Source organism: Apiospora phragmitis (genome assembly GCF_038363925.1).
Source record: "Apiospora phragmitis strain CBS 135458 chromosome Unknown utg000006l:1.0-5683423.0:1.0-5690449.0, whole genome shotgun sequence".
Lineage (NCBI taxonomy): Eukaryota > Fungi > Ascomycota > Sordariomycetes > Amphisphaeriales > Apiosporaceae > Apiospora > Apiospora phragmitis.
Genome location: NW_027117404.1, coordinates 4,559,780 through 4,586,188, shown reverse-complemented (window position 1 = coordinate 4,586,188; position 26,409 = coordinate 4,559,780). Strand labels below are relative to the sequence as shown.

At 52.2% G+C, this 26,409-nt stretch overlaps 11 protein-coding genes across 11 annotated transcripts; 4 read left to right on the top strand and 7 right to left on the bottom strand.

The window, feature by feature from the left end:
* Window positions 1-1,000: 1,000 nt before the first annotated feature.
* On the top strand, window positions 1,001-1,581 carry PG994_006627 (uncharacterized protein; the record flags this gene model as incomplete). The annotated part of the gene is made up of 3 exons (XM_066858036.1): window positions 1,001-1,227; window positions 1,308-1,420; window positions 1,511-1,581. The coding sequence occupies 3 exons, from the start codon at window positions 1,001-1,003 to the stop codon at window positions 1,579-1,581; spliced, it is 411 nt and encodes a 136-aa protein (XP_066717305.1).
* Window positions 1,582-2,068: 487 nt separating this feature from the next.
* PG994_006626 (uncharacterized protein) lies at window positions 2,069-3,139 on the bottom strand (the record flags this gene model as incomplete). Its single annotated transcript, XM_066858035.1, has 2 exons — window positions 2,069-2,234; window positions 2,424-3,139. 2 exons carry the CDS (start codon window positions 3,137-3,139, stop codon window positions 2,069-2,071), a joined length of 882 nt encoding a protein of 293 aa, XP_066717304.1.
* A 595-nt stretch (window positions 3,140-3,734) lies between these two features.
* On the bottom strand, window positions 3,735-4,498 carry PG994_006625 (uncharacterized protein; the record flags this gene model as incomplete). Its single annotated transcript, XM_066858034.1, has 2 exons — window positions 3,735-4,061; window positions 4,226-4,498. The coding sequence occupies 2 exons, from the start codon at window positions 4,496-4,498 to the stop codon at window positions 3,735-3,737; spliced, it is 600 nt and encodes a 199-aa protein (XP_066717303.1).
* Window positions 4,499-5,085: 587 nt separating this feature from the next.
* Window positions 5,086-6,195, bottom strand: PG994_006624 (pectate lyase C; the record flags this gene model as incomplete). The annotated part of the gene is made up of 1 exon (XM_066858033.1): window positions 5,086-6,195. The coding sequence occupies one exon, from the start codon at window positions 6,193-6,195 to the stop codon at window positions 5,086-5,088; it is 1,110 nt and encodes a 369-aa protein (XP_066717302.1).
* A 633-nt stretch (window positions 6,196-6,828) lies between these two features.
* PG994_006623 (alpha/beta-hydrolase) lies at window positions 6,829-7,818 on the bottom strand (the record flags this gene model as incomplete). The annotated part of the gene is made up of 1 exon (XM_066858032.1): window positions 6,829-7,818. One exon carries the CDS (start codon window positions 7,816-7,818, stop codon window positions 6,829-6,831), a length of 990 nt encoding a protein of 329 aa, XP_066717301.1.
* Window positions 7,819-8,990: 1,172 nt separating this feature from the next.
* PG994_006622 (uncharacterized protein) lies at window positions 8,991-11,228 on the bottom strand (the record flags this gene model as incomplete). Its single annotated transcript, XM_066858031.1, has 3 exons — window positions 8,991-10,027; window positions 10,154-10,207; window positions 10,268-11,228. The coding sequence occupies 3 exons, from the start codon at window positions 11,226-11,228 to the stop codon at window positions 8,991-8,993; spliced, it is 2,052 nt and encodes a 683-aa protein (XP_066717300.1).
* A 3,617-nt stretch (window positions 11,229-14,845) lies between these two features.
* On the top strand, window positions 14,846-16,542 carry PG994_006621 (monooxygenase; the record flags this gene model as incomplete). The annotated part of the gene is made up of 3 exons (XM_066858030.1): window positions 14,846-15,147; window positions 15,272-15,932; window positions 16,024-16,542. 3 exons carry the CDS (start codon window positions 14,846-14,848, stop codon window positions 16,540-16,542), a joined length of 1,482 nt encoding a protein of 493 aa, XP_066717299.1.
* Window positions 16,543-16,863: 321 nt separating this feature from the next.
* Window positions 16,864-18,622, bottom strand: PG994_006620 (uncharacterized protein; the record flags this gene model as incomplete). Its single annotated transcript, XM_066858029.1, has 5 exons — window positions 16,864-16,941; window positions 16,985-17,998; window positions 18,074-18,145; window positions 18,226-18,500; window positions 18,571-18,622. 5 exons carry the CDS (start codon window positions 18,620-18,622, stop codon window positions 16,864-16,866), a joined length of 1,491 nt encoding a protein of 496 aa, XP_066717298.1.
* A 2,386-nt stretch (window positions 18,623-21,008) lies between these two features.
* Window positions 21,009-21,579, top strand: PG994_006619 (uncharacterized protein; the record flags this gene model as incomplete). The annotated part of the gene is made up of 3 exons (XM_066858028.1): window positions 21,009-21,062; window positions 21,136-21,516; window positions 21,553-21,579. The coding sequence occupies 3 exons, from the start codon at window positions 21,009-21,011 to the stop codon at window positions 21,577-21,579; spliced, it is 462 nt and encodes a 153-aa protein (XP_066717297.1).
* A 31-nt stretch (window positions 21,580-21,610) lies between these two features.
* PG994_006618 (uncharacterized protein) lies at window positions 21,611-23,150 on the top strand (the record flags this gene model as incomplete). The annotated part of the gene is made up of 2 exons (XM_066858027.1): window positions 21,611-21,691; window positions 22,329-23,150. The coding sequence occupies 2 exons, from the start codon at window positions 21,611-21,613 to the stop codon at window positions 23,148-23,150; spliced, it is 903 nt and encodes a 300-aa protein (XP_066717296.1).
* A 1,423-nt stretch (window positions 23,151-24,573) lies between these two features.
* On the bottom strand, window positions 24,574-26,368 carry PG994_006617 (uncharacterized protein; the record flags this gene model as incomplete). Its single annotated transcript, XM_066858026.1, has 2 exons — window positions 24,574-25,520; window positions 25,576-26,368. The coding sequence occupies 2 exons, from the start codon at window positions 26,366-26,368 to the stop codon at window positions 24,574-24,576; spliced, it is 1,740 nt and encodes a 579-aa protein (XP_066717295.1).
* Between the last annotated feature and the right edge of the window lie 41 nt (window positions 26,369-26,409).

Genomic DNA, 26,409 nt, shown 5'->3' with positions numbered 1-26,409 from the left:
GTCAAAGAGCGTCCGAAAGTGCCATAGACGTGAGTGATGTGACCGGAGACCCGGCCCTCATCGACATCGTGCCTTCTGTGACCTGCGCAGTGTTTGGAAGCCCCCGGGCCCCTCCTTACATAGGTAATCAACGCCGATCTCATCTTACTCATGGCATTTCTTTTTACAAACCAAAGTAGCTTCCCAGCAGATACGTGCATATCAAAACAGGCGCTACGATAACGAAAGAGCAGGTTTGCTGTTGAGGCTGAGGAGATGGAGGGAGAGTATAGACGGTTGCATCAGGCACGAAGAAGGATGGCAAGCCTCCTTCCAGGGAGATTATCCAAGAAACCAGCTATGTATCGGTCTTGTAAGGGAACCGAAGCATGCCTTGGAGGGGTGGGAGACAACAATTGTGTCCTAGAGAGGAGAGGGTAGGTACATAATCCCATTAACTGGCTTTTCTTTCAACGGTGGTCGCGTGGTATGGGTGGCGGAAATCCGGGAAAGCAACCCCTGTGGTGGCCTCTCAGTTAAATCTGGGACTTACCACCACTACTGGATTCGGATGAGCCCCTGCTGTGTAAGCCTCTCAGTACACTCTTGGGACTCACTGCACCAGCATCGGCGTTCAACCCTGCCACCTAGCAACTCGGTCACCCGTTTTTCTATTCTCTTTTTCGTTATTATCGCTATTCAGTTTTTCTCTTTCCATTTTAAGACTGATTTGTACCTTCTATTTTGCCTTGTCCTTGCCGGCTTGTTGTCATCGTTCCACGCATGAAGTCAGGCAAGCTGATTACAAACATGGGAGTGAATTCAATGCTCGGGGATCCTTTGCATTCATTTCCTTCTGGTAGGTAGTCTATATAATGAGGCCCCATTCTGGTTCATCTCTGCAGTAAAAAATTCCTTTAGGCAACAAAGACCGAAACATACCAAACACAGAAGCAACAACTACCCAGTACAAACCAACCACTACACCTTTACCACGAGAGTAACGACATAGTCAAACACGATGATCCATTTCCTTACCACCCTTTTCATTCTCTACGCCGGCCTGGCCACACTGGTACGCGGCGCCGGCGACTGGTCTAGTTCCTGCTCGTCAGTCTCCATGACCCTGGGGGAGCTCCAGGCCAACTGCAACACGCCTCCCATGGGACCCCCTTGGATCTGTAGCGATCTGCTCATGAACCATTGCTACGCTTTCAGCAGCAAAGACGGAATCTATGCGAAAGACGGGTATGTTTCCCTTCACTTTTAGGCACACCATTCGAGAGTTATAATTGGCTGACTAACATTCCCATCTTACCCCTGAAAAGCGGCAACTTCGGCGAGCACTGTGAGGGTTGCGAGATCGATGACGACGGCCACACTATGCGATGCCAATGCAAAGAAGGGGATGACAAGAATATGTCGTACTATGCGAATACCGGTAAGTCACACCGTTCTGTACAGCCCCGGTCCTAAGTACCACGAATAAGCAAAAGACTAATCTCATTTTCTTTTTTACGCACATGGATAGACGACCTCATTCATAATGACGCAGGCTACCTGCGCTGCTACGATCACAAGGGGCACGAAGTGCCAGCCTGACAAGCTCGCTGCCCGGCGCAAATCCGGTGGAGCAGGGGCTGCTCGCAGCTTCGCTTTCACTGCTTGAGGCTATACTATGTAGCTACTCATCTACTGCTACTCGGATGACTTTGGGAGGAACGGAGATAATGATCTAACATCCGCCTGGAGAAATTAAATAAATCAGTTGCCCAAGCTTTGCTGTTTCTTTACTATCTGATTTCCCCCAATGATATGTCGCATCAGAAAGCGCTTGGTGGCATGTACGTACGTAGTAATGAGTAAGTAGGCAATAAGAAAGCGCTATCTAAGAGAAGAAAAGAACCTGATGAAGAAGAACTCCCTTACGGTGCTGTATACCAATAAATAAAAAGACTATTACTAAGCAGCGCACCCCTGCCAGAGTGCTGTGACCCCTGACACTATTGCGACACACAATCTATACTTGGGTGCTCTGCCCAGAGCATGAACAGGTAGTATACAAACCCAACACCATGATGCCCAAAGTTTAGACCACCTTGGCTGGCCAGTCGGTAGCCCCGTGCTCCATCCAGCGGCGGACGTAGTTCGTATCTTCCATCCTCCTGAGCAGTGCTTCGTACTCCTTTCCCCGCTGGACCCCCTCCTCCAACGTCTTTGGCATATCTTCGCACTCCTTCCAGTTTTCGTAATAACTTGATCGGGTTGGTCAGTCAGCAAATCAACCAATAAATAATTTCATCCTGAGGCTATGTAAGGTAAGTATGGCGTGGGCCTATATGCCTCAGTATTTATCACCTTACACGCAATAATTACACTAAAGGCAGTCAAGGGAGGAAACGCTTCTGGGAAAAAAGAAGGAACCAGAAACAAGAAATACTTACGTCGCACCATATTGCTTGAACACTTTGCACCTCTCCCCCGGCGTCGTAGCGAGATTGACCCGGGCGTACCAATCCTCCGGTATACCCGGCAAGGGTGGATTGATGACATCTCGCTCTGAGTCGCCGTATAGGACAACGTCCTCGGAGGCTTTCAGAACCCATACCTCCCCCTTTCGTCCCTTGCCCTTACCCAGGACGGCCGCCTCGGGCGCCGTGTACGCCGTGTGAACGCTGGGCGGGAAGTGAAACCCGTAGGGCATCCGCCGGAGGTTGTCCCGGTGCCGGCAGTAGAACCGCCAGCTCGGCCACCAGTGCGCGCCCTGCCGCAGCAGCACCAGGCTCAGCCGGTCCTCCTCCGCACCGTCGTCGCCGGATGACCGGTCGGCCTCCTCCATGTTGGAGAGCCCCATCTGCTTCAGCTGCACGGCCGTGAAAAAGCCGTAGACGACGCCGCCGGCCAACGGATAGGCCCAGGTCTCGCAGCCGATGGGGGAGAACCGGGTGCGGGGCCGGGCGCTAGGGAGGCCGGGCAGGCGGCCGTGGCGGAAGCGGGAGCGGGGGGTGGAATGCAGCGACAGCAAGTCGTCGTCGTCATTGTGTCCGTCAGCGTCGTCATCCTCGCGGGGACGCTTCGTGCCGGCTGTCACGATTTGGGTGGTAGTGCTGCCGGAGCCTGAGGCTCGGAAGAGCTTCTTGCGAATATATGAGGTGGTCATCATGAGGGCAGGCAATCATCTACCCGCGGAGCTACTCGCTGCGGGGGTGGTGATTCAGAAAAAGGAAAAAAGGGAACGGCATTGGTCGGGGCTGGGGTGGTGGAACGTATGGGCCTGGGTGGGATATAAAAATCAACAGAAGTGGATTCGGCCAACGTGCAAACCTCCTATTGGTTTGATGGTGGACGCATCTCGTCAGGCAACCACATCACACTACTCGCATCTTATAGACTTGTTCATATCCATTGGCGTTGGGAATCGGTCCCTTCTTTGTTCAAGAAAAAGGATAAGTGCAGGAGGTAGATTAAGAACTCGTTTTAGGTTTTACGAAACAGTAGCAAAAGTGACTATTGCATTATTATTACGCAGTTGCTTTGCATGCAGATGAGATTGTCATTTAGCTTGAGAATTTCGAGCTTGCTTGCTATTACGCCGTAACTAGTTCCGTCTTTGAAGATTGGGAACTGACGTAAGAGATTCAGTCCCGAGGCTTCCTAGTCATCGTTCTCGCTGAATGAATATCCCTCTTGCAGCCCAAATATCGCCGCGTCGCCAGTACATCCCATCTAGTAGTATTTACAGAGAGGAAGAGCCACTAATTCTGAATGTTGGAGCAGACCTTGAGCGGGTCGCTAAGGCCGCCCTTGATGCCGCGCCCGTAGGACTTGTTGCCGGAGCCCTGGAGGAACCAGCCGCAGGTGTTGGCGCCGCACCAGGAAGCAATGTCCTGCATGTAGCTCCAGTACTCGGTGCCGAGGCAGTTCTGCGCGCCGACGTAGTTGCAGATGTAGGCGATGCTGTCGTTCTTGATCCAGTAGAGGATCCGCTTCTTGGGCACCATGTTGCTGCCGTAGCACCAGAAGGACAGCTCGCCGCCCGCCCACGTCCAGTCCGCCTGGTTCACCTCTTCGGGGTCGTTACACTGCCAAATTGTTAGCGAGACGGTTTCCGAAAGTCAAGGCAGTCCACGGGTCGGGTTTGGGAAGAGAGCTGGAGGGATAAAAGACCCGGGAGTTGGGACTTTTGCCATGGAGGAAGGGAAGAGTGGCCGAGTAAAAGCGAATGACCTGGAGAACAAGTACTTACACCCCACAAATCTGGGGTCTTGGTCAGGGTTCCATTGCTGCTACCAGCAGGTCCAGCGCCGGTGGGCGCAGGGATTGGGTTGACGGTGAAGGGATATCCCGGGATAGGGTTCCCCTTAAGGTCGGTGATGCTGAACAGGCCATTCTCGTCAACGCCCATGTCCATGAGGTAGCCTCCGCCAGGGAGGGTGGCCATGACCTGGGTGAGATTGGTGGCAGCGTTGGCGATGGAGAAGCCCAGGAAGCAGACGAAAGCAATGATGAGAGACTTCATTTTGACGGTGAAGTTATGTGAAGAAATGGAGGGAGACTGGGGGTTTCAAGCAAGATTAGGGTCGGGCTTGCAAGCGAAGTGAGTCTCCTCGGTTTGGTGAGAGCAAGTGATGTTTGTGGGCGATGGTTGATGAGGTGGCAGTGGATGTGGAGGTGCTTATGTAGGGGAGGATCAGCAGTGAATGCAAGAGCTACCGTATGCATTTGATGAGAACCGTTTGATATTGAATATAAAACTTAACTACGTGGCAACTATACAAGTCCCATGAGTCTCCCCTGATTATAGAACATTCACATACCCTAGATACTCTACACCACAGGCACCTCTGCTAACTTATTCGAATAAGAAGAGGATAAGTAGAAAGGCCATTGTGTACCACTGCATATCAAATGACTCAGATGATACACGATAGGACGCTGGAGGGAAGCAGGTGAACAGACATCGATGATGTGCATAACTCTCAGTGAGTTTGTAAAGTACGAAAATATTGTCCACAGGTGGCTAGAGTGGTTCTGACTAGATCCCATTGTCTACAGGAAATACACTTAATCAAAATATATGCACGCAATTATATAAAGCTGCCTGGATCAGCCCTTGATGGTCCCATACCCCCCGTTCGACAGCCCCGTGCTCGCCTGGTCCTTGATAATCTTGCCGCGCGTGCCGAGCGACTTGACCGTGTCCACCACATACGCATCAACCTCGTCGCGCGGCATCGCCCCCGCATTGGCCACAACATAAGCGTACGCGTCCGCCGCCGACATCGAGGCCAGACCTGGCGAACTGGGGTCCCACGCCTGCGCCATCGCGCGGGACTTGTCGACGGTGTTCTGCTGGGCGCCGCCGAGGCGGCCGTCGCGGTCGGCATCCAAGAAGTTGCCCGCGGCGTGCACGGCCTGGTTGTCGTTCATCTGGAAGAAGACGCCCTTCTGGGGGTCGGTGGACGACGGGCCCGCGATGAAGTAGCTATTCAAAATATCGTGGCGGAACTTGCCCCCGGAGTTGCCCGCCGTGTAGGCCGACTGGAAGTCGTAGACGACGTTGTTGACGAACTGCGTGTCGCCTTTCGCTAGAGGCTGCCGGTTGTGCGCGCTGACCCAGAGGTTGCGGTAGAAGGTGGTGGGCCCGCCCTCGATGTGGGCGCCGAACTGCTGGCCGATCGGCAGGGCGATGATGGAGTTGGACACGGTCAGGTTGGCGACTTTCACGGCGTCGATCGAGTTCCACTGCCCGTACGCGAGCGAGCAGTGGTCCAAGATAACATTCTTGGCCTTCCCCAGGTTGATGGCGCTCTTCTTCTTGCCCCCGGCATCGCGCAGGCCCTGGCGCATGCGCAGGCCCCGAATAATCAAGTTATTGCGCCCGCTGCCCGAGATCTCGGCGCCCATGACGCCGATGCCGCCGCCCGGCGCCGTCTGCCCGTTGATGGTCAGGCCGCTCGACAGCGACACGGCCGAGGCCAGCTCGATGTAGCCGCCCACGCTGAAGTTAATAACGCGGTTCGGCTGGCTGACGGCGTCGCGGAAGGAGCCGGCGCCCGAGTCCGCGAGCGTCGTGACCGTGTACGTCTCGCCGCCCTCGCCGCCGGTGGCGACGGCACCGAAGCCGACGGCGCCGGGGAAGGCTTCGGCGTTAACGCCGGAGCTGAGGGCAGCCGCCAAAAGAGTGGCGAGGATGCTGATTGGCCGAATCATCATCTTGTTTTTGCAGGTAGTTCAGGGGGACGACAATCGTTCGCTCTGCTTGGCAAATGAGTAGGCCAAGAAAAAGATGCACATTACGTACCGGCGGCCCCTGCCGAGCTGCTGCTACTTTTTATATATGTAACACAACAATTACATAATTATCAGCGACAGGGCCATACGTAATTCTGCCGTCGGCGTAAGGTTACGGCTTTGCATTGCGCGAAACCCTGAGCCCGTAAATTCTCATTGGAGGAAGAATCATTTATATTGCCCAACGTAACCTGGTCCAGGCGTCCTGCGCCGACATCTTGCCATGGCATGATCGGCAAATATGTTTGCCCCATTTCGCTTCCCTTAAATTACCCACTCGCACAGGCGGGGCACCGGCGATCATCAAGAATTCGTCCTTCCTTCCAATGCAACGTCCGCTCCTATCTTGGACGCTCATCCCCCGCGCACGCTCTCTTTCGAGTTCAGATGCCAAGTCGTGCCGTGGCAGTCTATCTGCTATTATTTGCAAAGTGTGCCATTCGATTCATTAGATCAGTTCGAGGATTTGCTTGCTATGCCACTTCAAGCTGATGTATCCAAGTGTTGAAGTTGCCAAGCTATTGATTCCCATCACCAGAGACTGGCCAGCCACTGCTATGATATGTACAAGTAACCAAGCTCACTCATATGTACAAGCTCGAATTGGAACATCTGAAAGCCAACAAACCACTGCCGTTTTCTTCTCTCTCCACCCAGCATATCCCCAGATGGAACGATCCCCTTTAAGTGAACTGCGTAAAGAAGTCCCAGCTGTTCTTGGGCGCGAACGGCGTGCTCTCCCCCCTGGTTGACCTGGCTGGGGTTGTGGTCCCCGTTGTGGATGACCCAGGTGACGGGGTACCCTTCCTTGCAGCCCGTGTACTTGGTCAGGACCGACTTCCCCCCGTTGGGCTGTGGCTCCGAGGCCAGGCGCTGGCACCCGTTGTTGGCCACGAACTGGTCCCGCAGCTGCCGGCCCATCTGCACGTTGAGCACCGAGTCCGACGTGCCGTGCTGGCCGTAGTAGGCGACGGGGTCCTTGCCGCCCGTGCACCCGCTCAGCGGCGCGCCCGAGATGACGGCGACGGCGCGCAGCATCGACGCGCGCGCGCAGGCCAGGGCGTAGGACATGGCGCCGCCGTAGCTGAACCCGGTGGAGAAGCGCAGGTTCGTGTCGACGCACAGGTCGGCCTCGACGGCCTTGACGAGCTGGTCGAAGAAGGTCACGTCCTCGCCGCCCTGGTTGCCCCACCCGGCGTTGAGGCCGTCGGGCACGACGAAGATGGCGCTGTTGTTCGCGATGGCCTCGAGGCCGTAGTAGGGGAGGGCGCCCCCTTGCTGCGGGTTCTCGCCGTTGACGATCTTCTGGGCCGAGCCGCCGAGCTGGTGCCAGGTGAAGACGAGCCGGTACGGGTGGCTGTTGTCATAGTTGTTGGGCAGCTTCATGTAGTAGGCGCGCTGCTTGCCGTTGACCGTCATGGTGTAGCGCTGGCTCTTGAGCGTCGGGCTCTTGCCGCAGCCGGCCGAGCTCGCGGCGTAGACGGTGCGCAGCGAGGCCAGCACGAGGCAGGCCACCGCCACCAGGATGTTGCTTCGTCCGTACATGACGTGGGGATGATGCGGTTGGTTGTCTACCTGTCTCCCGTGGACAGAGAGAGAGAGAGAGAGAGACAGCTGGGAAAAAAGTGATGAAAAGGAGGGAGAGCTGGTAGATCAGCGTTATGCAAAGGGCCCATGGACCAGGAACAGAAGTTGCAGATCCCCTCAGGCTTTATATAGCGGTGTTACCCCCAGAGTCCGCCCAGCCAGGCCCCTGTGACCATGGGCCATGCTGCACGCTTTCGAGCAGTGATCTGCCACAAGTCGGTTCAATCCTGGCCACATCGGTAGTTGTGACAGCTCGCTAGAAAGGGCAACCAGGACTGGCATTCACGGTCAAATCGCCGGAACAGGGCAAAACGCCAAGAAGCCAAGACAAAGTCCTTGGCCCATCATCGTGAGTTGTAGGGCTACCATGACGCCCCAAAGACTGGTTCAGCTGGAGTATGTGATGCCAGCAGCCTATTAGCCATTGGTGCGTGTGAATTCCTCCTGCTTTGCCCCATTAGACGCTCAAATATGTGGCTCTTCAAATCTATATCGAACACCCCCTGATTTAGCCAAAGGACCATTTGGCTTGGCGTTTGGCAAAGGAACAAGCGACCACTCCCTACGACCCCACCCTAATTTGTGCGTGTCCAGCGGTACCCAAAATACTACGAGCCGGCAGATGATCGACAAGGGCGGTTTAGCCTAATGCTCTGTCTGCCGGTGGGTTGCATTGCGGAGAATCTGGGGAATCCTGCAGCCCGGCCGGATACAGCACTCCGGCGACATTGGCAACAATTGCCTCGGTCCAAACCCGTAATGTGGCTATGTACAGACCAGACAATGGTGCTGCTAGAGTAATCCCGCCAACGTGTGCTTTCAAGTCACGTGGTGTTCGATCGCCTGGCTACATGGCCATTGGCAACATCATGGTGGCAATGAGATAGCAGGCAACCGGATCATTGGTGCTACAATAGCTGAGTAACTGCCAACGCAATAAAACACATGAGCTAAAGGTCGGCGTTGCAAAAGTCCTATTCTCAAGCCTCAATAATCCATAGTAAGAGGTAAAGGCCTTTCTTTACTGTGCATTTACTTAGTGGAAGTCAGCTCTTCCAGCGCCGTGAGAGTATGACATTTCCCCAATCGTGCCGATAGCTGATATACTGGCGAATTAGACACCATACCTCTTACACCACAGTTGGCGATACACGATTGCAAAATCCACCCTGATTCTGTTTGTTATCCATGCATACCTGGGCCATGTTCAGTAGCAGTATGATCAAAATCCCTTGCCATTGAGGTTCTGCAGTGCCCGGCATGTCGTAAATTTCCATTGGGAGCCCATCCTTGCTGTCCACCACGCCTTTGGGTGCGGTGATGATGCCGAACTCGACGCAGAAGCCTTGTCCCAACAGGCTGCGTCCGTAGAAGCCAATGATGCGCTCATCCGGACGAGCCTCGAGATCCACCACGCCGGCCCCATCGCCGCCATTGAGGGTGCCCCAAGCCTCCCCGGATTCTGGCATGATCCGACATCCATCCAGCAGGATGCTTCCGGGAACACAGTTCGTTACCGAGACCTTTTTTATCTTGAACGACTCGGCTTCCGAGAGGTCACCGGCTTTTGACTGGTGACCGCCAAAGGTCGTCTGGTTGGCTTGGCCGCAGTTGCACTTGGTCCCGTCGCTGAAGTAGACCACCGCCCCGTACATGTGGAGGCCGACCTTGAGGTCGATGCGCCGAGCGTACGTGAGCCTGTTGGTGTCCCCATCGCGCCACCGCCGCTTCAGTAAGGTGGACCATTTACAGAAGGACGCCCTGTACACTTCTAAATTGTCCCGCTTCACTGACCGTTTCGACAGGACGAGGGCTGTGCCAACCACTTTCAAGAACAGGTGGTTAGTCATGAATGACCAAATGTTCGCAATACTTCGAAATTCGCCGTTCATACCAACAACCTCCAGTTTCCATTTTCTTCTGTGGTCGTACTTCTCCTCGAGTTCCTTTGGGCCAATCTGATACACCGTTTGAGGTCTGGTAGCATTGCCTGTGCTTGCGCCAACATAATGTTCATATAGTCTCAATTCCTCGGCGACTTGACCCTCGTCATCCAAGAACCGCACAAGAGCTAGGCCGAAGGGGCATATAGCTCTCAAGAGAATGTTATAGTCCTTATCCAGATCGTACTCGACAGTAGGGGCGCTCTTTCCTCCTCCCCAAGTAGCTTGATCGGATGGAACTCAGAAATGATCCTGCCTCCGGAGCCTCAATACGGTTTTCACGTCTATCACTGTTGCGCCTGGTATCATTGGGCTACCGGGAAGCTCGATGACCCTGCGGCACCATCTACTGACAATGCCCTCGTAGGCAGGGACTGTTCTCAGTGCGCCAAAGGCGCGTAAGACTAAATACATCAAGCTGATTTGGCTAAAACAGCAAGATGCTTGCAATGTTGGGCATTGACCATGGTCGTTGGCAACAGATCTTCCGTTCGGATCCACATCAAGAAAGCAGACGGGTACCTCTTCAAGGGAGCGTGGCCACGAGCTTGTGAGGTGGCTACCGAACATGCCCAGTGACAAGCCTGACGGATTGTGGCGGCCTATTGCTGCATGGCCAAGGATCAAGCCCTCAATGGGCGAGTAATGTGAGTCAAGGACCAATCCTGCAACAACTGGGCGAGCGTGGCTGGTGAAAGGTAGCCCATATGAGCCAAGGGCATCCCTAAAGCACCGGTACAGGAAGTCGGGATGAAGGCCGCGGTGATTCTGCTCTGCCAATTGGTAGTCCCTTAGCTCGGCCACGGTCTTCTCGATCCGAACAAGGTGCACCTTGGCCACGGAGCCCATGGCGGTCGACCCCGCGGACCAATCGAGGTGCGAAGAGGTGGGTGTGTCCGTACACCACTGCTCATCGAGCCGGAAAGTTCGACGTCCAAGATTCATCGAGCGGGATTCCTCGGCCAATACAGCCTGCCATATATAAGCCGTCATGCGCAGCTTCGAGATGGCAGCATCCAGATCGCATTGTGAACTCGAGCTGGGTCCTCGCTTGGCTGGGGGGCAGTCAATCGACCGGGGCGAATCTATGGCATACATGATGGCCAGATGGAGGGGTGGTAGCTGGGACAGCGGCCGGTAATCGAGCGTGAGTGTCGTACTGGCCGAGACGCTGCTGTGGAGCTTGAATTCGACGGTATTGATGCCGTCCTGCAGCATCAACAGACATCGGAAGTCGTTGGCGGGGATTGGCCAGTACAGGGGCTTCGACGCCTTGGAGAAGGTATCTCGGATGGTCACCGCAACGTGGTCTTTCTTTGACTTGGTTACACTGCTGCTGGTAGACTCGAAGGTTCCGATGACCAACAAACAGCGTTGGTGGACTATCTCCTTGTCAGCCACATTGGTGATTCGCAAAATAACCATGATACGGTGACAATAGAAACGAGGCGTTTGAGGTATTTTAATGAACAGAGAAGAACACAATCCAGACTCGGCGAGTGTGACTTGGAGGCCCAAGGCTGCCTCAAATCAATCCTTGGTCCAATCATAGATTAACTATACACTGGAATAAACGCCTACTAACGCCTTGAACGGGCTGCGAGGTGCTAAGCTAAAGCACCCCTCCATGGACTACCCCTTTACGGATTACCGCGTTTCGCTCTATAAACGCGTTAGACCTTTAAATAATAATATAGATTTCTCTTACTACTTTTACCTTTTAATTATATATATTATTATTATTAATTTTTTTTTTTAGTTATTTCTCTATATTATCGTTTAATACTTAAAAACGCGCGTAAGCTGCGATACGTGACGTAAAGCTCGGACTAGGTGTTCGCAAAGCCGTCCGTAGATAAGATGCCGACCGATTTTATGTTATACGGCGCCTAACCGGTATACCGACGCGATAAGAGCTGAATAAAGACCGGCAGGTATTATTACTATTTTTTAAGACTTAATTAACGAATTAAGTTATCGATTAAACTAAACTAAGCTTTATATTAATACTCGTTAAGTTTAAATATATAACTTAATAAATATTAAACGCTTTTAAAGCGTTTTATATATTAAAATAATATTAATATACTCGATTTTTAATTAAAAACGAGTTCGTTAAAATTATTAAGTTTAAAATAATTAATTATAACTACGTTAATAAGGTAATTATTCTTAATATTAACGTCTTTTTTAATAAATTTAATACTTTAAAACTAGTTAATATCTCTTTTAAACGCTTTTATAATACTAACGAAATAAGTATCGGCTAAGGCATTAGCGGTGACCACTAAGTAATTGCTAAAGCTACTAGCTATTTAGCCCTTAAAAAAGACGTCGAGAAGGGGAATAGATTTCTACCCTAAAGTGTATGGGCTGTGATGAGGTAGCCCTCCCGCCGCTAGTTATTTTCAAAGGGGCCGACGTCTAAAGCTAGTGGTTTCTAGACTAAGATAGCTATTTTTAGGATAACTAGCGGTTTAAAGCATCGCTTAGAGGGTAAACTAATAATTTTATAATATTAGATTAGATTTAAAATATCTTTATTCTTTATATTTAATCTCGTTACGATAATAAATAAGTTATTTAAATTTATAACGGCTATAATTTATATATAAACGAAAACTTTTTATAGCTTTATTTTATTAATAAAATATAGCTCGTTTTTTATAAACTATATTATAATTATATCGTATAAGTTTTAAATATAAGGGTTTTTAAGCTATTAAAAAAAGGTTAAAAATCCTTTTAAAAGTATACTTAAACGCGGTCTTTAAATTTAAGCTTATTAAATTAAATATATTAAAGGTATACCGCTAAGCTAGGATTAATATTTTAATTCTATTAACGATTTAGAATATTTAAAAAATAGCTAGGATTTATTCGCAAGATCGATCGAAACCTTTATTATCGAAATATATTATCTTAAAAGATAAAGGTGTTATTTAATTATGTTTAAAGCTACCCCTAGTAATTAATAAAGAATTAATACTTAATTTTATCGCTAAATTAACTTTAACGTTTATTAAAATACCCTTTAATAGTTAAGTATTAAGAAATAATAGTCGAAAATTAGCCGTTATAAACCCTATTTTTAACCTCTCTTTTTAAAGATTTTTTACTCGTAAAGTTAATAAAGCTTTTAATAAATAAATTAATAAAATCGCGAACCTCGAGGCTTAAATTAATTATTTTTAAGCTAAACTTAATAAAAAGATTACTAAAATACGTTAAAAAGTAAGAATTATATTAAGATAGCGATTTATTCGTATAGTTAATATACGACGGGTTAAGTAGAAGCTAAGGGGTAGGGTTATATTTAAGGATAAATTTATCGATGTTAAGGTGCTAAGTAAGCCATAGAATAATATAGAGGGAATAAAAGACGATAAAACGAAGACAAAGGACTATATTATTATTAAGAATACCAGAAAATAGCATGTCCTAACTAATTTTAGCTATAGAAATGACTTTAAATTAAAAGGGTGTGTTTAGTAGGTTTTCTGGTCCGCGAAGGGGTGGTCCGTGGAGGGGTGCTTTAGCTTATTCCGGATAAGAACGGTAACATCATCCTGAACTGCAGTTCAATGTAATGTTTGATTCAAACCAGCCCAGCCTGCTACGGGAAAGTCCAACCATTGTGGCACTCATCCGTAGACTCTTTAGTAGGAGCAGGCAGGAAATGACCCTTCCGCGCAATCGAAGCAATCGGGGCAGCGCAACTGAGGGGCGTTGCTGCTTCTCTCATTGGCGCACGCGATACCAATTTTTTATAATCTTTCCAATTTCAAGGAAGAGACGGGCCATGGACTGCAAGTCACGATAGCGTGTGTTCTTCTGGCCTGGGGTGTTGTTTCCTAATGTGGTAGGAAGTAAGTATTGGCAAGGACATTCATTAGACGAGGGTAAACGCAATTGCTCTGTTCATCTCTCTCCCTCTCTCTGCGTATGGAATGGTCTCGTAGGCCTTGATCTCGTACTTCAACTTCACGGGGAAGGAATATTGACCCAGATCTGCCGGCGTCATCTATGTATGTACTCCGTAGAGTCCCGGCAATCGCTGGGAGAAGTAATCGCGGCCCTGGACGCATGCGAGAAAAGTTGTGGCAGCCACTTGAGGTGGACCTTCAAATGTCTGCCAGCCCAGAGCATCCACACCACGGACCTGTCGAGAAACCCGAAAGCCTAAAGTCCGGGCCGGGCCATGTAACCTTACCGTTCCCGTCGTCTTATCTACCAAGACTCGAGTCAAGCACCGCGAACATTCTCGTTGACACGGTTTCTGGATTGGTTTAAATGCCGTGGAGTCACCCCCTCAAACCCGCCTCATGTGGGGTTTACCTCTTCCAAAACATGCTTGTCTTGACTCCTGCCCGAATTCCCTATTCTTTGACGGGTACGCGCGAGTCAGTTATGGACCGATCATCTTCAGATCGCAACCAGAGCTGGTCGGCTAATTATCTGCATCTTGGGCAGATTGAGCATCGCAATACGCATCACGAAGGACTGCTGTAAATACAGAATAGGACGAAGCACCTGTGCTTCCTGTGTGATGGCCAAAGAATGCTTACCCCTTTTCCAGCTTTGATTCAATACCGAATCAGCCCAATGTCAACGAAAGACCCAAATGAGCACAGGCTACTGAGAAATCGTTGGTTATTCAAATGCAATAATGCTCTTGAATTTCAAGAACAGTTCATTCTAGTAATTGCGGCGGTGGCCGACGTTTCTGGATCTTCAAGCGTCTTTCTAAGGTTGCATGCGGAAGGGCTCGGGAGCCCGGAGGGGCGATGGGGCCCGATACAGACAAGCAACTTTCCATACCTACCAACACCCATAACACCATCGGCCCCGATTCACAGGGGTGTACACGGAAGTTGCCTTTGACACCGACTTTTGTGGCTGCCACGTGTAAAACAACAAGGGGGGGTCTTCTTTCCAACTACGAAGCCCCCTGCATATAGGAGGACGGGGTGTCCCCATCACGCAAAAGAGATGCCGTCTCCGATCCCATCGTCACCATTATCGCGGTTTTTACCTGCAAGATGAGCGAGTTCAAAGTCATCATCGCCGGCGGTGGCGTCACCGCCCTGGTCCTCGCCAACATGCTCGAGATGCACGGCATGGACTACGTCGTGCTGGAGTCGCACTCGGCCATCGCGCCCCAGGTGGGCGCCAGCATCGGCCTGTTCATCAACGGCCTGCGCATCCTCGATCAGATGGGCCTGTTCGAGTCGATCCAGGCGATCTTCGCCGACGCGCCGCCTTCTGATACGATGCATATGCGCCGCCCCGATGGCACCATCATCTCGTCCCTGACGGAGAGATCGTCCCAACTGGAAAAACGGTAAGTTATGTCCTGCCCAACGGCCACTCACGCTCACCAACACGTACTTCCCCCTTTTCCGTGTCTCTCATTTAGCCCTCAAAAACCTGTTTGGTTAGGGCTGTCGGCTAAGTAAATCGTGTAGATATGGCTATGGGTTGTATTTCTTTGACCGGCAGCAGCTTCTCCAGATCTTGTACGACAACCTGAAGCACAAAGACCGGGTCCTCCTCAAGAAGAAGGTCTCGGACATCAAGCTAGCGCCCGGCGGCGGCGGCGGCGGCGGCGTCACGGTCCACTGCACCGACGGCACCGTCTTCGCGGGCACCATCGCCGTGGGCGCCGACGGCGTGCACAGCATCGTGCGTGCGGCCATGCGGCGCCTGGCCGCCGCGCTGGAGCCGGGCTACTTCGACGCGGCCGAGGCCGAGACCGAGGTCGTGTGCCACTACCGCTGCAGCTTCGGCATCGCGAAGCACGTGCCCGGCTGGCAAAAGGGCGCGGACCACACCGTCACGGGCCACGGCCGGTCGCAGCTCATCGTCACGGGCCCGCAGGACAAGGTCTACTGGTTCCTGTGCGACCGGCTGCCCGAGCCCCGGTACGGGTCCGACATCCCGTCCTACTCCCGCGAGGACGAGGCCCGGTTCGCCGAGCGGAACTACGACCTGCCCGTGACGGAGGAGTTTACGTTTGGCCAGATCTACGAGCACGGGACGGTGTCGGCCTTGACGCCGCTGCATGAGTATGTGTACAAGAAGTGGTTCTTCCGGGAAATTATTACCCTCGGGGACTCTGCTCATAAGGTACGTCTGCAAACGCATATGCCCCCGTCTTAAAAACACTGGTGTCTGAGATATCGTCCTCCTTGCTGACCATGAATTCTACGCAACAAAGCCAAACCCCATGGGCGGCCAAGGCGCCAATGGCGCCATCGAGTCCTGCGCCGAGCTCCTCAACGCCTTCGTCCGGCTGGGCGCCAGTCGCGGCGAGCGGAAGCTCGAAGGCCTCAGCACGGCGGAGATCACGCGCGCCTTCGCCGAGACCCAGGCGCGGCGGGAGGCGCGGGCCCAGCAGCTCGTGCGCGAGTCGCACGAGCTCCAGTCGCTGCTGGCGTCGGAGAGCCCCCTCAAGACGAAGCTCGTCCTGCACTACATCTCGCCCATCCTCGGGCAGAAGGTGCTGCTGGGGCGCCTCGGCAAGAAGTTCCTCGGCGCGTCGAGGCTGGACTCGGTGCCGCTGCCGTACCGGCCTAAGGAGGTGCTCTTTGACGACGAGCGGGCAGAGCGCGGCGACAGGGATAGTGCGGCAGTGAAGGGGTTGGTCTGGGGCGGTGCCGTCGGCGCGTTGGGCGTTGGGATCGTGTTGGCTGTTAAGACTTATCAGCTTTGGAGGCCACACTTGACTGCTAATTAATGAATAATCTTTGACGAGTTCGGGTCAAGATGACAACTTCGGGGACTTCAGTTGGCTCAGGGCCAAACCTGGTGTATTATAACCGCTTAAACAGTGGTTTAGTATCTACTTCTTATGGTCTGAATTCCAACTTGATTTCAAAGCCTTCTACATCACGTCGTCGGGTTTGTCACTTGCACAGGATATTCATCTAATAATGTCCCGGGTTAAGATAATTATGTTCATACAAATGTATATCCGCTGTCGTACTGTATTCCGCAAACAGTGCTTTCCGCATTAGAAGAATTACACTTCTCCGTGCGGCATGTTGTTTTCTTTCTCTTACTGAGCGGGACGCAACGCCCGCAGCGAGATGCGCGCCCGCACCGTCACCCCGGCCCCGAGGTCGAACCGCTCCTCCTTGCACATCCCTGGCGCCCCCAGCACGTCCCCCAAACGCGACGTCGACGCTGCCGGCCTCCTTCTTCCCGTTCAGCAGGACCATCTTGAAGGCGCCGGGACCGCCCTCGGCGGCGAGCGCGGCCGCACTCAGGGGGAAGCGGAAGGCCTGGTCGAAGTTCGGGTTCTTGAAGCTGTTGTCGTCGTCGTCGGGGCTCCTGCATGACTGGGCAGCCGTGACGAATTCCCGGCCGCTCCATTCGACCTTCACGCTGTGCAGCAGCTTCTTGTCGTCGTCTTCATTCGCGTCACCGTCATCGCGCTGGTACCCCTGCGGCGGCTGCAGGCCCCGCACGCTGCCGATGAGCACCGTCGCCAGGCCGGCGATGCGGTCCTTCTCCTCTTGGCCGCCCTCCGGCTGACCCGAGGACTCCAAGAGCGCGGCATCCTCGACGAAGTCGAGGAACCGGCCGCGCACGACGACGGCGGCCCCAGTGTACTCGCCCTTGTGCATCAGGGGCAGCTCCTGCTCGCCGCCCGCGAGCAGCAGCTGCTTCACGGTCGTGCGGGCGACGCCCACATCGTCGTCGTCGACCGGGTCCTCGTCCCTGACGTCCAGAGCAATCTCCTGCTCGAGGTCGGCGACCAGGAAATCATGGGTCTCGTCCCACTCCGGGTCGGCCTTCTCGTCCTTCTTGGTCGTGCTGCGCCACTCCTCCTCGGCGCCGAGGCTGGCGCGGCAGTAGTAGTCGGGCGTGTCCTTGAGCGACAGCTTCTCCAGCAGCCGCGCACCGATACCCTCCTTCTTCTTCTCGGGGTCGACCTGCTGCAGCCCGACGGCTTTGCTGACGGTCAGGCGGAGGGCGCCGACGTGGGGCAGGTAGGTCTGGAAGTAGTCGCTCGTGGCGTCAAGCTTGACGAGGTAGCGGTTCGGCAGCACCGCCATGGAGGCGATGATGTTCATGATGCATTTGCGGATGCACTTGTCGATCAGGACCCAGTCGGCGACTTCGGCTGCGTCGGTGAAGTCGAGCTTCAGCGATGGCGGGTTGATGAAGGCGACTTGGGCAGCCCCGACCTATGGATTGTTGCGCGACTTGTCAGTAGGTTGGCCCTAGTGAGGACCGACTTATGGTATGTTATCAAGACGTACCAGCGGAATGATATTCGTCAGAGGGGCGAGTAGAACTGACAGCCGCCCCTTGAGCTGCACACGTTCTATTCCCTATAAGGCCGAGATCTGGTCAGCATACCGTCCTGCGCACGAAGAAAAAGGGAAGAGGGGCCAATGAATCGTGGGCTGACCAGCTTTGGAATCATATGTCCATCCAGCTCAACGTCGCTCTTGCCGTCCCACACGACGTTCATGTCAAGCTTGATGCCGCCCTGCTCTGTCTTGTGCACCTCTACCGCGGAGATGGTGAGCGGCACGTTGCCAAGATCAACCTTGACAAACTTCAGCCCAGCAAGAGGGCCGGGAAGCATAGTGGCAAACATGGGCTCCACTATGTCCTTGACCATCCTGCTGCCGGCGACGTTGATGTTGGGCCATAGATTTTCTATCAACTTGTTGAGAAAGCCTGCAGGGTTGGTTGGTTGTTAGTGGATGGGCCATGGAAACGAGGACGTGATCCCTAAATCAGTACTCACCAGTCGACTCTGGGCTACCGGACTCGTCCAACTTCTCCATGAGACCAGCCATGATGCGATACTGGTGGTTCAGTCGTTTGAGCTATGCGGGGTAGTACTTGAAGACTAGCGGTTGAGTAGTGGTTAATCTCGTAAAATATTTTGGGAAGTAAGTGAAGTGAAGCCAGTATACAAATCGATATACTGCTTAAATAAAGAGCCGTAAAGGTGGATGTTTCGATGGCGGTGTGATGCTGTCACACATGGCGTCACATATCGGCGGATGGTGCCCAACGGGGTAGGCTATTATTAGAGCCAATAGTGTCTGTGTACTGATTCCCCCCACGGAGTATTCCGTACCTGCATCATCTATGGTCAATGGGTCACTAGTGGCGCAGCGCTCACTAGCCACAGAGCCACACCCCATCTACCCTTGACGGCGGGAAATAGTTGGTCACAGCTTGGCATTGATCGTCAGGAGTTGCAGCAGGGGGCACTGACCATGGACATGAGTCAACCAATCACACATGTGTGGTTGTGTGCTTCCACATCCAGATTGACACCTAGCATTCTGGAGTCGGTGGATGCCGCGGCCAGGAAATCCCTCAGAGTCGAGTGGGCCAAGTGAAACAAGTTCGCCATCTTCATCGAGTTGAACCAGATTCTCACACCACGTGGAAGATCTTCCAAGGCTCGACGAAGACCATCGTCACAATGCTGAGAGCAGATCTCGTCTCCTGCCTTGAGATCTCCATCATCCAGCTTCTCGTCCAACACTCCTTCGATGTAATATGTTGCAATATCGTTGCTGTTTGCTTGGCAGCCCAGAGAGATATGTTCAAAATCGTAAAATCAATGTCGTATCGAAGACCTGTGCCACCAGTAAGATATAACTTTATTTCGTCGCCAGCGGCGAACAGAGCCAAGAGTGCTTTCAACAAATATCAGCTTTGCTTCTTGCCATATTCTTTAAGACCGACCATAAAAACCTTTGGGAGACCAACTCTTCATGCTGGCTTGACGCAGAAGAGACCGAAGAAACAGGCCTGCATTAAGGGGGTCGCTATCACCTCCTCGTATGAACATGAAGGCGACCACGCAAGCTGTGTTTGACTGTACCATCTGCTGGATCGTGCTAGCTCTATAAATCTCAATATCGATCCTCTTGTGTAGAATCTTTCGTGTGCTTACTTCGCAACAGTTTACCAGACCCAACTATCGAAAGTCAGAAGTTATGCAGAATCCAAGGTACCTGAGCTGAAGACTTACTATTACCTGAATACCAGGCCTCCGAACTCCGTCCATCAAACCATGAATAAATTGAGGAGTTTCGAAGATCTAGCTCGATCTTGCTATACGCTTTCGAGGACTTTGTTTAAACAGCCTGAGGTGGTCGAACGTGGAAAAAGAGTCCTATAGTGCTCTTGTCCGTGTCCTTACCTGAAAATTAGCAGAAATCTAACCAATAGGCAAGGAGTACTTACGTGCTATTTGCAGGTCACTCTGTATTTGCATGTTCTGCAATTTATCCAAAATGCGATCTTTGCGGGTCAAGAAGCGATCCACACCGCCCCTATTCTCTGATGCTTCATATCGCTCTCTTGCTTGAAGATTTTCCTGTCGATCAACCTGTATTCTAGCCAGGAGTATATACCTCTTGCCTATCTTAGTAAGCGTCTGGATGATGGCCAAGTCTGACTTGAAATCAAGGCTGAAGGAAGTGTGGACGGCCTGATTAGTCCCTTGTTCGGGTTAGCCATGTTCTGAGAGCAGAATAGTACATGATACAGGAACGATGAATTGTCCGTCCACATGCCTGCAAGAGCAGACTATGGACGCTGAGGTTGTATAGCGAGCTACGCAGCGCTTCTGAATCGTAGAACAGAACTTGGCACTCACAATAGAGTGGGCATAAGCTGCCCAGCTCCATGAACAGATCGAAAGTTGCACCATAATATGATGTAAAGTTAGTGATGGACTTCTCGGCAACCAGTACTGCACTATTGCATATGAATGAGACTGCTAGATCAGCACTTCATGACTGCCGGCCATCACGAGGCTAGTCTACTTGATCAAACTGCTTTGCATAACGCGGTGGTTGCTGATCACCTTATTATATGCTGACACTTGGAATGGATGGAAGCAATGTCCATATTGGACTGTTAAAGACCCTGTGGGCAAACGTTTGATAGAAAAATCCGTCATTGGCTGCAACTGCCAAGCCCCCCCCCCTCGCATTTGCCCCACGAAAGGGGGGGTCTCTTCTCCACAGCCAATAAGCCCAATCTCGATAGGTGAACACCCTCACGACGAAAAGTTCCCTCCCAGATGCGCAAGTCAGTGCACCACCCTCATGACCGAGCCGCGTGTGCCAACTTGCCACCGAGAAAGCCGACGCATACGGCCGCCTGCCACGAGCTTTCGCTTAGAGGTACCAATCAGCCTAATCATTGCACTCCATGCCGCGCAAAGGGTTCGAGAAAGCCCGGACGGGCTGCATCACGTGCAAGTCAGTGGATCCCGCCAAACGTCTGCTGTCCTGGCTTTGGTCGAGTTAACCAATCGAGTTTCGTTCGTTCGATGTAGGACCCGGAGAGTCAAGTGCGACGAAGCCAAGCCGTCCTGGCCATCAGCCTATTCTACGAGAAGCTGGACCAAGCAAACAATCCCAGCTGTGATCCCGTGAAACAGGAGTGCATAGCCATAAACCACTATAACAGGGCGCTGAGACAGACCGCAACGACCCATGACCTCGACGTTGGCCTCGCGCTGTTCCTGTCCGTCCTCTTCGCCTGCATCGAGTGCTTGCGGGATAACAATGTCGTGGCTATCAGTCATTGCCGCCATGCGGTCCAATTACTGCAGTCGTGCAAAGACCCTCCCCCGGAGATACCGCCCATCATCCGCCACCTTTCCATCTTCCCGTTCTGCTTCGGCACAACCTCTCTTGGACTTCCCCATCCTAACGTATGTCACCCCATAACCGACACCCCATCAAAATAGAACGCGGAAATCGACCACCAGCTCTAAATAGCCACCATTCCTTCAATTTTGGACTATAATGCAATCGCTTTCGATTGTTGATACAGTAGATATCTCAGAATCCGAGTTCTCAATTTCAACCTGGTCTGGCCCCTCCCTCGTACGTTGTATGCTTTTAATTAATACGAATTTCGAATTCGGGCTAATCTGTACCCTTTGCTTCTTTCGAGGCCTTACGAGCTCCAACTTCTCTTTTAAAGACTATATTTATAATTCCGTATTAATTAATAGATAATCCTTTTTATAGTATCTTTTTTAAATCTTATTAAATAGCTAGCGTTATATAATAGGGTTATTTAAATTTAATTAATAAAAGTATCGAATTTAACGTTTTAAATTAATACACTTTTTTAATATTAACTATAATAGATTATTAGTTAAAAGAGTTTAAATAAGTGTGAAGGCCTTATCTTAACTAGCTAAAACCTGTGTTATTTCTTCCGGTCGCTTTCGATTATTATTTTCGAATAAAAGAGGGCTAGTGAGTAACTTAGTAACATATACGAGCTAAAGACTATTATTGTACTAACCACCCTTAATATTTTAAACTAATAAAGCCTTTTTATAAGCTTTAGCATAGCATATAAAGAAGTTCCGTTTACCGATAAGGGATAAATCCGTTAATAAGGTCAAGAAACTAATCTCCTTTCGGTAATAAGCCTTTATAAGGGCAAAGACCCTAATATCGAGGGGTTAAAGAACGTGTAATAAATAAAGGGGTAAAAATCCGCCGTCAGGCCATCGTGGACCTCCACGACCTGTGGCGGGAAGAGACGCGGCCGTACGACCGGGGCTACTTCCCCAGCCGCGCCGTGGGTCTCTTCGAGACCTGGAAGCTCGAGCAGGTTGCCCAGGCCGATGGCTTCGCCCACTGGCTCTGCTCCGTCCTGCGGATGTGCGAAAACACCGAGGAGGGTGTGCCGCCGACCCAGGCGTGGTGGGACGCCCGGAAACCCGTCTGCGCGCAGTCCCTGCGTGGAGACAGGCGCATCCTTACCGACAGCAACTTCCCGCCGGTCCCGTCGTTTTTGCGGACGGGGTACTATAAGTACTACCCGCAGCTCTCGACGCTGCGGCGCGAGCTGGCGGCGGCGATGGCGGCGGTCCCGGGCCTCGCCGGCCGGCTGCTGCGATGGGACGACTACGAAGGCCCCGTCCAATCCGATTGGGCGTACCACTTCCTGCACTGGAGCTGCCGCCGGCCACGGTCTACGTACCGGACCGCCCGGCCCCCGGTGCCTTCGGCCTTGGTCCCGTGCAACCTGACTTCGGACGCGCCACTGGAAGCCCCCTGGGGATGGACGGACGCCATGGTCGGCAGCGAACTACATCATCACATGGGAGGGGCAGAAGATCTATGGGGTCACGAGCTGTACCGGATCCCGCCCGCAAACATCCCTGCTTCGGTTCGCAATCACTTCACGGTGACCCTGGACTGGTGGAAATGGGCCGGCGTCGTGTTCTGGGACGTGGAGCGCGCCAAAGCGTTGCAGGGCATGGGGCAGCTCGGTGCGGGTAATATGCGGACTGGTTGGCTGGCGATGCCATTTGCGTATTGAAGATCGCTACTTTACACGACACGCTGTAAGGGAAGAATATAGCCTGGCAGAGACAGACTTCGGTCACATGTGCGAAGAGTACAAGGACTTGGTTTCGCAATGCGTCCCTCCGTTCCCTCCCTTGATAATGCCCCTTACTGGGGCTTCCCCTGGCCCGCCTCTGCCTGCCATGCGTGGCATTATATAATTAGTCAAAAGGGACTTCTCTTTCACATACGACCATAGCCTGCTGAATACTAGGGATCCCGTCCGCTCTCCCATATATAAGCAGCAGAGAGCCGAATTAGTACTAAGGGTCGGTGACGACCTGGGAATCCTCGGTGTTGTATGTTTTGCTTTTTTGGCCTTTTTTTTTCGGCCGGCCACCTCCGTGGACTCGGCAATAGCCGACAGCCCAAGGATGCATGCAAACCACGAAATGCGACCATAATCCAACCAACCCGTTTTAGATTTTGGCGGGCTATGAGTGGCAAAGATAGATTTGTCACCTTCTTGATGTTGCATGTGTACATATGGAGATGATGACACCACCTTGCACCACGGTACGGTGGTGGGTAGCCAGCTTGCCAATCCCCTTTTGGTCAGATATAGACTGTGCGAAAGACTCTCGGCGATTGATCGTTCTTTACCATTATACCACGCAGATCTGCATACACGTAATGCTATATGACGAAGGGAAGCTCCGCAGACCTACTGCTGTACACATAGAAGACGCAGATCGCCTGGGTCTACCATAAGCCGTGGGAACGCATGCTATGAAGGTAGGATAGGGGGGTCGGATGCAAAGATGAGGGAATGGACAAAGACAACAGCACTTCACAAGCAGGAATGATGCATCATCCACCAGCCATCACGAGATGAGACCAACACATCTTCAGTCACTTGCATTCATCTGGCATCCGGATAGAGAAATAACTATATATTTTCGCTTTCACGTCTCTAGCTAGGCGTGCCAACTCCGCATCGACCAAATGTTGAGCCCCCAGGACGCGCGGGCGTTGAGCACAACTCATCCCTCTTTCGAGTTGAACGGCAAGTGCCAACAGCCAACAGCATCACCCGAGGGCTAGTGGAGTTGAGGCTCGCGTGCTCATGAAATCATACTCACACAGAAGATGGAACCAATTCCACCATGCATCACTTTTGTCTACCACCCGTCACCCTTTGTGACTAAACCGCTCGAGAGCAATCACTCGGCTTCTAAACCACGCTTTTCTGTACTAAAAAATAAAAACAATAACATGGAACAACATGTAACAAAACAATAAAAGAAATGCTGTAGTAGTAAGCGAACTGGTTTGGGTGGCCAGGGATGGCTTCATTCAGCCATGCCGTCCATTCTTCGTATTTTGATTCATGATGGAAGTCGAACGGTTTCCATCCAACTCGACGCATGGAGTTGTTGTTAGTTGATATATCTCCTTTAGATGTGCAGCAGCTCGACATCGGGAATGCTGCGTTGCCGCTTGTGGCCAAGGTGTTGCTCCGCAGAAGCCTTCCGTTTATTAGAAGATAAAGGGCTTTCGGAAACACTGGACTTCTTCTTGTGTTTGCGGAGCGGTGAAATCGGGATGTTGGTGTCGGTAAGCCGGCCGTCTTTGATGCCGCGGAGGGTGCCTTCGAAGTAAGGGCTCGAAAAGGCCAAGGACTCGCGGGTGGCTTTGCCATTGCGGATAAGTTGCGAGTTGGCCTGGTCTCGACGGAAGGCGCCGACAATATTCGAGTTGTTCTCAAAGTGACTCAGAAGGGAGGTGACGTCACTGTTGGCAGTTGTTGGTCGTCCGGGTGTAGTCGAGAAAAGATCCTCAGTCTCGTCGACCGCGTTGACATCTTCGTCGTCCGATGAGCCATCTCCCAAGTCCACAAAGTCATCGACGTTCAGCCTTTGCTCCTCCTCATCCTCATCCAGATCGTCATCAGAGCTCTCCTCCTCCTCGACAGCAGTGTTGTCAGCGGTATGTGGAAAGAAAGCCTCCATGGGACCGACAGGCTGAGTGTTCATGAAATCGCCAAACGTGTTCGACGAGAACATGGCACCCATCATCAGATTGCCCGAGTTGCTGAGCAGGGGAGAGGACTGAGAGATGGGCTCATAGAAAGGAAAGTTGAATTGTTCCGGAGATAAGTCGAGGCGCCGCAGTCTCTGGGGGGTAAAAATCATCAACTTGCCAGTCCTGGGGTTGACAACGGCCACTGGCTTCTTCCCGGAACTCTCCAGGTTGAACCGGCCAACACGGGGTTGGCCACGACGCGGTTTGATTAGGGTGATAGCATCCGAGTCCGAGACCTCCTCGGGTGGATCCTTGTGATGAATCTTACGACGAGGGGGACGCTCAGGAGGGGCTTCATCTTCGGTAGTGTCACCGTCACCTAGTAGGGATCATTAGCTTGAAGACTAGCACGGCAGTTTGGTTCTGCCACTCACTCTGATAGCCATCGAGGGAGTTATCATCCTCGAAGAACTTTTCAGGCGATGCCATAGGGGTAGAAACCCCGGTGGAAGGCTCATGGGCTGTGCCGGGAGTTGCGACCGGGGTGCTGTCGTCCTCAAAAAAGAAGTCAAGGTCACCATCAGCAAAGGTGCTCATGACATCTACACCACCGTCATGTGGTCCATGGATATCCCAGAAACCGCCTGAATTGGATGAGTCGTCCGGGTCGTCCTGCTCGATTTCTCGGCGGAAGGACGGGTCCAACGAATTTTGGTCCACAAAGATGTCGGGGAAGAAACCAACCCCATCATCAGTGTCGGTTGTGTCACCGTCGGAATCGGGTACGTCAAAGCGAACCCTTCTTTCTACAGCAGCATCAGATACACTGCCAGTGTTCTTGGCAGCTGGCGCTTCAGCAACGGCGTCTTGATTTCCGTCGGACATGAAGCCTTCCCAGCTGGCGCTCGTGTCTGTGTTGTCGTCATTGTCGTCGTCGTCGTCTTCTTCTTCCTCGTCTTCATCTTCATCATCGCCTTCGTCTTCGGACTCAATCGGCCGAGGGGAGCTGTGGGTGGTATTTCGCCACTCATTGACTAGAATCTGCTCCTCCTCAGCCGCCACAACATCGTCCTCGTCCTCATCTTCGGAGTCTGTAATGGCGTCCACACCCGAATAGCCGCCCTCTTCGTCGGAGAGGTCGAGCGAAGAGGAAGAGTCGGAGCCCCGACGCTTCTTGGACGCCTTGACGGGTGTGGTAGGGGCCTTCGGCCGGACGTTTCTCGACATCGGGCTGTGTGTGGCGGATCCGTGTATGTGCCGCGATATGG